The 10593-nt window shown below is 40.3% G+C and overlaps 1 protein-coding gene across 2 annotated transcripts; it reads right to left on the bottom strand.

Moving 5' to 3' along the window:
- Positions 1-343: 343 nt before the first annotated feature.
- Positions 344-9694, bottom strand: LOC105048519 (uncharacterized). Of its 2 annotated transcripts, XM_073260196.1 has the most exons (15): positions 9177-9694; positions 7440-8806; positions 7147-7325; positions 6790-7007; positions 6578-6646; positions 4057-4129; positions 3738-3894; positions 3334-3625; positions 2965-3079; positions 2543-2706; positions 2149-2223; positions 1608-2019; positions 1061-1123; positions 509-563; positions 344-371 (listed from the first exon to the last, which is right to left on the bottom strand). In XM_073260196.1, the coding sequence occupies exons 1-12, from the start codon at positions 9564-9566 to the stop codon at positions 1831-1833; spliced, it is 3288 nt and encodes a 1095-aa protein (XP_073116297.1). In that variant the 5' UTR covers positions 9567-9694; the 3' UTR covers positions 344-371; positions 509-563; positions 1061-1123; positions 1608-1830. The 2 variants fall into 2 exon arrangements, with proteins under 2 accessions (XP_073116297.1, XP_073116298.1); XM_073260197.1 differs by lacking the exons at positions 344-371; positions 9177-9694 and adding an exon at positions 8964-9117.
- Positions 9695-10593: the final 899 nt, after the last annotated feature.

Raw genomic sequence — 10593 nt, 5'->3', positions numbered from 1 at the left:
CAGAATGAGTCAGAATCACTCACAATCCAAAACATGTTGACCAGAATTATGAAACATGTTCTAAACTGTCACTGGAAGCAGCCATAGCAAGTGATGAAACTACAGAACCACTGATTTTTATCAAATCACAGAGCAAGTAAAACTTCTACATCCTCAATCCCCCGACCCAAAAACAATACACACACACCACACACAATGCAAAGAGGTTTCCACACCTACAGCATAACCAGTCAAAGCAATATAATAAACTTAAAGTCCACCACAGTTATTTCTTTTCCCTCATTCTGACAGAAATTGCTCAAAGCATAGTGAGAATTAATAAGAAGAAAAAAGGGAAACTTACTGAGTCTCCAAAAAATTAGCAACTACACCTAAAAAAAATTGTTGTGTTAGTAAGGCTCATACTGGAAAGGATTTCAGCTCATTGATGATAATCAACCTTAAAGTTAGGAGATAATAACTAATAAATCAGAATAACTAGAAGAAATCAAAGTACTGGAAAATTTACCATGAAAAATTTTCACAGCACCAGCCCTGCATCCAGCAGTCTCCTATGCAAAGGCCTCCAGAACACCAAAGCAAAGATCAGTTTTGACAGACTTTTGTCAAGGTTATGTACAGGAAAAAAAGAGAGAGAGAGAGAGAGAGAGAGCAGACATTTACTACTATTCATAAAGCAGAGCAACTGATTGGATGATCCAGATATCTCATTAGTATGTCGATTATTAAAATTCATAAGAATAAAAACCTACAACATAATTTGATATTCCAAAAGAACTTATAGGCTTGCAATTCAGAAAAGAGAAGAAAAAGAAAAAGGAGAACTGCATAGCACACATGAAATCCTACAGAACACATTGATTCCTAAAGAGGTTCTACAGAAATGGAAATTTTGGTCAAATAAAGATATATAGGATTACTCAATATGATCCGCCATACCCTTCCTATTGTATTGTTCAATTAAATTTCAAGACTAGTATAAGGAGAGACTTATAGTCACAAAATGTCAGTTTCAAGGGTTTTAAACACATTAAGATTCCCAGCAATCAAACAAGGGTACCTTCTTTTGGTTGCCTTTTAGCATATTAAACATTGCTGCTAGCCTCATAGCCTGGCAGAAACCCTGAATGAAAGACAGAATTAGACTCTCCAAGGACCAAACAATTTTGATAATGAAATAACTATGCAAATAATAAGATGATAAAAAATAAACATGATAATTTCAGTATTACGATGCCAAAATGTGCAAACCAACTAGCCCAGTTACATCTACAACTGGGTTAACAACATTATGTCTGATAATAAGGATACAAATGCCAAAAGCCAGGTGACAAAATTTATGAAGTGGTGTAAAACTTAGTTTCCAAGACATGGAAAAGGTCTAGATGCAGCCACCATTTCCAAAGGCCACAAGCAGCAATATTTCATCATCATTCAATCACTAAAATAGAAAGCATTTCTAATTCCCAGTTTTGCTGAATGGCTCAATTTGAAGTTCAAGTAACTGATACTGGAAAGGAACAAGTAATTTTTTATAGATGTTCGAAAACACATGATCAAAAGTATGAATTACAAGAGATGAAAACGCCTTTGACAAGTTGTCTTACAAGAAACAGAACACATCCCACTGATAAGAACTGCCATGCAGGAAGGTCTTTTTTTTTCAACCAGCATCTCTTCCACGCTGATCCACGCGCTCCAAACTTAGAGCTCCCATGCAGCAGGGAAAAGACAGATAAATGCCGAAAAATTAGATGACTAAATAAAAAGTTAGATCACAAGGGGCATGCTCAACAGCATGTCTGCAGTCAGAAAAATCAGCATCTTAGTTCACTTGCCCGTGATAAATGGATGACTCAATGCTTGAGATACTGTCAACCTCTTTTCTGGATCCAATACAAATATTCTTTCTAGAAGATCTTTAAAATTCAATAACATTTTGGGATCCTCCCCAGGAGAGCTTGATACGAGGGCACCAATGTCCTTTGGCTTAATATTGAAAAGCAGTCTCTTAACAGTCTGTAGGGAAGAAAAAGAAACAAAAAAAGGGTGAATACTTGTAAATTTCAGATTGCACTGCTTTTTTAATTGACCTAAAAGTAACACCACTCTGTGACTTTAAGAAGATCTGAATAGAAGAGTGGTAACCTTCTTTGTAACTGGATCCTCCTCCGTAGCATGAAAACTCAAATCCTGATCAAAATGCTGATCAACAAAGGCACCCTGTATCAAGTTATCATATCAGCACACGATCAATAGCTCAACTAAAAGAGTAAAGACATCATTTATATAGTTCAATGTTATGAAGCCACTAAAAGGTTTTCTAGATAAAAAATAAAATAATTAAAAAAATGTTATGACTACAAGTTGCAATGCATGATATAAGTCACAATATGCAATAGTGTGCCACAACTAATGTGCACTCAAAAAATGAGGAATTTGAGAACATTTACACCCAAGATCTCCATGAGGTACTCATTATAAAAGATGGAAACAACCTCTTCTATTAAAAGAGTAAACATCATGAGAACTTTCTTCTCACCTTTCGGAGCATCTTCTTTGGGAAAGAACCCTTTAACTCCATGTGGAGTCGAAGCATGTCATTGTTTGATGGACCAGGAAAAAGGACTTTCCCTGTAGAAAGTTCATATAAACAGCAACCAACCGACCAGATATCTATCGGATGATCATATGGCAATCCAAGGACTGCAAAAGAAAATTCCAGCCATCAGAGGTCATATAGTCAGTCTAACTAACCAAAAGCATGTAAGTGGTAACAGAAAAGAAAAGAAAAGAAAACTAAACTAAACTAAACTAAAAACATGCACGGTGCACATACGCATGGATACAATATAACAAAGAGGCACATGAACATGTACCAGAAAATGCAATACAATAAAACCATAGCTAATCAAAGACCCGAAAGAAAATGCTGAGCATGGAGAGTGCAAAATGCATACTCACTTATTTCTGGGGCACGGTAGAAGCGGCTGACCAGGTATGGTGTTATTTCATTCTTACCAGCAAACATAGCATTGCCAAAATCACAGAGCTTTAGCACATTTTTAGCCTCATTTACCTACACATAACCATATCACAACAGCAACGAGTCTACGTCAATCCAGCAAGTATTATTTAGTCAAGACAACCCAAACAGAAATCGGTACCATTTAGTGAAGACAACCCTCATATATAAATTGATATGGTTTCAAAATAAATATGGTGTTCACATAGCATATGCACATATTAATGAGCAAAAAGAAACATGCTTCGGAAATGTGAATGGTGCACCATATAAAACTGCAAAATGATGACACAAAGGAAGAGATGTACCAGCATGTTATCTGGCTTTATATCACAGTGCAGAACGCCACAGTTTTTGAGATGCTTCAGCGCAATGAAAAGCTGCTTAGCATATGCCCTCACAGCAGTCAGCTTAAGCCCAATATTACGACCAAATTTCTTCAGAACCTCACGTAGATTCATATGAAGAGATTCAAAAACTAAACAAAGATGATTCCGATACTTGAAACTTGAAAGAAACCTAATGCAGTGGCGTTTGTCCTCAGGATCTGCGCCTGCCAATTTCTTCAGTATGACCAATTCCCCTTGACCTGCCTTGTACCTTGTATAATTTACATCATAAGATAACATTCAAATGATTTAAACAGTAAGTATCATGGTGAGCAGAACTAAAAATAACAGACTCAAAATTAGACATTTTAATGTCTCCTCACATGGTATCATTGTTGCGTATGATTTTTATGGCTACTTCTTCAGGATCACCTTTCCCAGCTTTAAGATCCTTCGCGCGAACAACAGTTGAGAAAACACCTTTTCCATGAGCTGCAATAATTTCGTAACGACCATCAAGCACTTCGCCAAACCTGTAACCTGCAAGCAAAGCCCAAAAATAAAAAAAGCAAACTTCCAATGTGATAAAGGCCGATATGCAAAACATGTGTCCCTAAAATGTGATATCCATTAAAAGAAGCATGAAACATTAAACAAAATATGCTTTCTCACTGTAAATATGAGTAAAGTTTCAAAACTTACTATAGTATCCCTCTGCATCATCCCAGTTGTCATGAAGACCACTTCTATCAATTTGAAGGCCATTTCCTTTGCCCTGCACGAGATATACATAATATAATCAACAATACAGTGAAGCTTAGAAATATCGCCTACCAAATTTAATCTGCAGCGATTAAAGAAATTAAGAAAATTCCATTATATTGGATATGTTAAAGAGAATTAAAAGCATAAACATTCCAAATCATAAGCTACAACATTTTAATAGGGAAAGACTTAAGAATGAGTATTAGGGATTGGTGAGCCATGCTTAACCAGCCGGTTCAAGACATACCGAACCAGACTGGTCGGTTACTAATATGATTCATTGGTTCAAAATAAGATATAAAGCCAACCAATCAAAATGCTCTTCGCACAGCTACCTCTTCTTCGAAACCCTTGACCGAAGGCTCTATTCATCACTTCACCCTGTTCGAAGGCCAGAGAAACGCCGAAGGCCCAAACTTTCCAGCCTTCATCCCCTTCAAAACCTGACAACAATCAGAGAAAGTTTCTCTCTCCCTCCCCCTTCTCTATCTCTCAGTCTGTCACCGCCATCCACCCCTTCAAAAGCTCCTCAAAGGCCTCATCACCTCCCTCTCCTTCTTCCTCTCCCCCCCTCTCCCTATCCCTCCCGCTCTCTTTCTCCCTCTCCCCCTTCCTCTCCCTTTTTTGGTACACCCTGGAACAGCACAATACAAACCCACACCATGCCAAACCAGTCGCTCGCCAGCACAGGCCCCCGCACTAGTTTGACAGACCTTTAGTATAGTTCCTACATAAAATGCACATACACATCAAGAATCAAGTTTTCATGCATACCATATTATACCTATGGTGGTACCATGCCAATAGGTCAACAATAGAGTACAATGGTGTACTGCTTGCCATGGTAGGCAGCAATACTAGCTTCAACGCTTCCTTCCACATTTTATTACCATGCCTAGTTATTTTGTATAGCCTTGTTTGCATTCAAGAGGATCAGGACTTTTAGCAATTGGGCTCTTCTTGCTCCGACTTTTCCCCCTCTTTTAGGCTTTTTTCTGAAGGATTTGGGACATCACATGGAGGAATCTACTGGTAGAATATCAGAGTTTTACAAATGGTAACCACATTTTATGTTGGTTCTTTCTTCTATCACTCACCACTTATCAGATTTCTCTTTCTTAGGTTGCCTTCAACCGGAGGATAAAATATTGCCCCAAGAATACTACTGCCATTCCCTTTATCGAAGTTCACCATCAAAGATCCAAAATTTCAGAATTAAAGTATTGAAGTTCTGATACCAAATTTCAGATGTAGGCTACAACTAATCTCTCTTAATCATCAGAGGAGACATGTGGAGACAAAAAGAGTACAACCAACCAAATTGGTAGATCTAACATAACATAAAGTAAATAAACAACAGAAAATTCTACTCATGTATGAACCTTAGATATGCATAGATTTAACATTATTTTTTCCTTAACACAAACACCCTTTTTATAGAGATAATAAAATATATTTGATCTCAAGTTTAATGTTTTCGACCAACTGGGTTGTCATATGAATTGAAAATCAATTTCACATACAAGAAGCTTCTATTCAATTATTAACGATTATGGCTACAAATGGGCCTGCCCTATTGGACCGGGCCAGCTAAGGGTCGAGCCATGGGCTAGGCCTGAAGCAATTCAATTCAGGCTTGAGCTTCAAAGGAAGGCCTGCAGAAATTTTGGGCCAGACTCATGTTGATGTTTAGCCCAGCCTAGACCACACCCAAAAACCAAGCCTGGAATCACGCCTAAAGCCAACCTCCTATAAGGCCCAAACCTGGCATGAGGCCCAACCCAACTCTATATCCAATCACCTCTCTTTGGGGTTGATAGCAACCTGCTTCTCTTGGTAGCAAACCTGGAGGTGATTCCTCAAAACGAGGAAAGCAATTCGAATCGAGGATTTGACAATAGTGAGGGTGAGGTTAGAGGGAGCAAGAAAGGGGGGTTTGGGGAGGGCAGTAATGTGTGAGAGGAAAGTGAGGAGTTGCCTTAAGAGCAAACAGCCAAGAGGAAGGTGGACGACAGAATTGCTGCTGCCATTTATGGATAGTAGGAGAAGAGAGGAGGGCAGTGACAGAGCGAAGGGAGGGGCAAGGAAGCAGAGGAAGGAGAGGATATGGAGGACCAGAGTGGCAACATTGGAGGCAAAGGTGGCGGCCACCACCAGGATTAAGCAGCAGCCATGGTGGCACTGCTGGTGAGCAGCCATCTACAATGGCGACAGGGGCCCCTCTCTACCCTTCTCTTCTTCTTCTTCTTCTAATTCTTCTCTCTCTCTAATCGCGGCCTCAGCCGCAGAGAGGAGGAAGTCAACAACGGCAATTAGGTTATCAGCCCAATTGGGTTTTGGACAGGCCAGGCATATTAAAAATGGAGCACAAAACCAAGGGTAGAAATAAAGGATCGCAACAGACAAGTACTGCAACTAGATTGACAATGAAGGTAAAAATATATGCATAATAGTTTACCAATTTGCGAACTCCAGCAGGTGATTCTCCAAAGATGTCATCACAAAACATGTCAGTTGATCTCTCACTCTGCAGGGTAAAAAAATGTTCAGAACAAAACAATGAGCATCTTTTACTCAAAAACAAGTACTTAATCAGCATCAGAACATGTTTTGTATAAACAGACCCAACTGTATTAAGACTGAAGTCATATGATAGATCAAGTAACAAACCTTGGGAGTACCCTCCCCAAGCCCCCTAGCACCAGTTGTTTTCTCATCAACTGATTGGCCATTTTGCACAGGTGACTTGCCCACAACAAATGATGGATCAGCAACATACGTATCCAAAGTATCATGCCTATTCTCAATCTCTTCATTCAGGGCTTGTTTATCAGCTTTAGTACGCTTGACCTCCTGCAGCTTATCCTCATCTGTAGATGCCTTTTCCTCTGGTCCACGGACATATTAATAAGGATATATAAGATTAATTTGACTTATAGGGAAAACCAAGGTCGATATTGGAATGAAATTTATATCCTCTACTTCGAAAGATATGTACTGTAACAATTTGATGGAAAAGAAACTTACCTTTCCCGTTATCATTAGATGAGGATTCCATATGTTGCTGCAGTTGCTGCTGCTTGTATTTTTCCAGGATAGCTTGTCTCCTTTTTCTGCTTTCCTCCTTGATTTTGTTAACATCTTCCTCATCCTGTTTTGCAAGCTGTTGTTCGACTCTCTCTTTATAGTCTTCTTCATCTTCCTCCCTACCATTAAAAACAATTGTATGAACATGTCAGATGAAGTACGATAATATGAATAAATAAAAATAAGGTATTGCATTTAAGCTCATTGATAAATCTAAAATCTAACAAATGTACCTGATAGATTCCACATTTTCTTCTTCAGGATTGCGTCTATTATAACTACTTTCCTTGGCGGAGTCCTTACATCTTGTCTTCTCCTTGCAATGTTCCACTTGATCATATTTTGAATGCCTAGAATACCTATGCCTGTCCTGACTAGCAACTTTATCCCTTTCCATCAGTCCATTTTCTCTTTCTGTATGCACATGTATGTCCCTATCTCTAACCTGATTCCTATTCCTATCTTTGCCATCTCTGTCCCTTTTGTGCTCACTGTCAATATCCCTTACCCTTTCCCTCTCTCTATGCCTCTCCCAACTCATATCCCGCAGGTTATCCCTATCTCTTTCTTTACCACTACCGTATCTGCTTATTTCCCTCTCTTTGTCCCTACTTCGATGCCTGTCCTCCCGCCTGTCATGTCTGCTATAGCTACTGCTCCTCTCTCTTTCTCTACGAGAACCCTTATCCATCTCCTTACTATCTCTGTCTCTAAGACTGTTACTGTACCTTTCTTTATCCCTTTCTCTTTCCCGAGTGCCATGCCTGTCCCCTCGTTCATCGTATCTGCAATAACTATTACCACTCTCTCTTTCCTTGTGTACCCCTCTTTCACTCATTCTAGTTCCAGCTGCATATTTGTCCAACTCATTCCTGACATCACCTTGCAACTCGAACTGGCCAGATTGAGCACCACCATCTGCATAATAATCTAAACCCCTTTCATAAGATCTCTCCCTCTTATGGTCACGTGACCTTGACCGACCCCTATGATCCACTTCAGCAATGCGCCTGCTGTAAGATGGAGATACTCTGGTGTCTTTGTATCTCTCATGCAAATTCTTGGGTGATATGGATCTATCCTTCTTTTCAGATACTTTACTGTCGGCATCCCCTGGATACATATGCTGCCTTGATTCAAGCCTCTCCAAGTTATGCTCAGAATCTTTGATATCATAATAATCCCTTTTCCTGTGGGTTGCTGAATGCAAACTTTCTCTGAACACAGGAGACCTTGATCTCAACCGACTTTTTGACACAGGAGACCTTGATCTTAACCGGCTCTTTCTATCATGTGTAACGATGCCCTTGTGCTCCTTTTCCTTCTCAGCTCCTTTCCAAGGTGACTCTGATCGTTGTTGTCTTGCTTCAACAACAGTGGCCCCTTCATTCTCCCCATCACTCACTGATATATTACCAGTCTCCCAAACACATGTTTCTCTGCTTGCCTCGTATTCCTTTACTTGAATTTCATCCTTGCCACTGAAGTTCTCGAAAAGATGAGATTTGTTCAACATGCTTTCATCCGTCAATGTATTCTGATTAGAATTAAGCACCTTTAAACTACCGCCTGACCAAGCAACCTTCTCCCCAGAAGCTACCTGTCATTAATCCCAAAAACCAACTGGTAAATTGTAAGCTTTCAAAAAACAATCAATAAAGGTTAAGCTCATCAAATATATAATAATCAAGCCTACCACAACTGGGAAAGAAACGAAGAATAAGAGGGATTCTTTATTTCGGGATAAAAAAGAGAACCTTTCAACTATGGACTTCAGCAGCTGATCTTCTTACTTGATATACAGGTCATGTTATGCCTCTTTCCTTTATTCTTGATGTAATTCCTACTAATTCTATGAAATTCTACGGAATACTGAGATAAATCCCCTATCGAGAAGACAGAATCTGATAACAAGAAAGGGAAGCAATCGAACACGCAATTTAAAAGCATCAAGAGATCTCGAAACAGACCCGTTTGGAATAAGCATCGGCACCGTCCGCCTTGATCTCGCCCGATTCAGCATCAGAACCCCCATCCACCTCCAAGCCGACGCCTTTCTCGCCATTGATGTCTCCACCTCCCTCTTCTTCTTCAAGGATCTCTCCCTCCTCCCGGTCGTCATCACCAGGCTCCGGTACAGCAGAGGATGCCCCATCCACCTCCGCCACGGGAGAGGCGTTTTCCCCCTCGTCCCTCTCCCGGTCGTGCTCGCTGTGATGGCGGTGGTGGCGGTGGCGGTGGTGGCGATGATGGTGATGGTGGTGCTTCCGGCGCTTCGACGACTCCTCCGGTCCTTGGTCGTCCGCCGACCTCCGGTGCTTGCCGGCAGAGGAAAGAGACGATGGCTCGTCGCTAGCCATCGTGTGGGGGGATGACTGGCGAAATTATGGTAGGGCTAGGGTTAGGATTTCGAACGCGAAGACAAAGGGGATGACGAATTTTATGAGGGGCTGCTATGATATCTCGTACCCCTTCCCCTCGGTCTCTTCTCGCCCTTCGTTGCTTCCCAACGAACGGTGATAGAGAGGCACTGAGCTTAATTACGTATAACCCCCTAAACAATATTATATTCATAATAAACTTCCTATTTCTGATAATTAGATACTCGTACATGGTTCGCGTAGAAAAACCTATTGTTTCGGTAATCCCTTACTGATTTGATGGAAATCCTGATCGATACTGACCGGTAGATTTTTTTTTTTTTTTTTTTGACAGAACTGAAAATTTTTATTGATATTTATTGCAGTGTAGAGAATATTTTTTTGATCATTGATTATGAGTCAAAAAAATATAATTTATATATATTAAAAAAAAATTAATATAAAATATTTTTTAAAAAATAATATTATGAGATTCATGAACTGATAACGAGTTGAATCTTTATCCACAATAATACTGTAAATGTTGCAAATTATACACGTAAAGCTGACAGCCCAAAAAAAAATTAAACTTATTGTCATAGTCCAAAACCAAGTCCAGCCCAGCAAACCCAAGCCCCAAAAAAAAAAAAAAAAAAAATAGAGGATTCAAACCGGGAAGAAGACTCCCGATAGGAGTCTTCTTCTCCGGCGAGACCGGGCAAAATCGAAAATCCTAAGACCCCTCGGAGTCCTAGGGCCCTCTATAAGAAGACCCCATCTCCCTTGAGACCGAACATCGGCCTCCTCCCTCTTTCTTTCTCTCCGATTTTCTCGAATTAGAGCCGCGGACACCGTTTTGATTCTCGTCGTGATTGCCCGCCGACGAGATCACCGGAGGCCGGGATGAGTCTTCCTTTCCTTCCTCTCTTCCTTCCCTTTCTTCCCATACCTTTGCTTGAGACTGCCGACGACGGGTGTCGCCGATTTTCGGTCGGAAAAGAGACCGAAACAGGGGTCTCTGTGACCG

The sequence above is a fragment of the Elaeis guineensis genome, chromosome 7, assembly GCF_000442705.2.
Source record: "Elaeis guineensis isolate ETL-2024a chromosome 7, EG11, whole genome shotgun sequence".
NCBI classification, from domain to species: Eukaryota; Viridiplantae; Streptophyta; class Magnoliopsida; order Arecales; family Arecaceae; genus Elaeis; species Elaeis guineensis.
The sequence above is the reverse complement of the archived record's forward strand: the minus strand, read 5'-3'. Positions and strand labels throughout refer to the sequence as shown.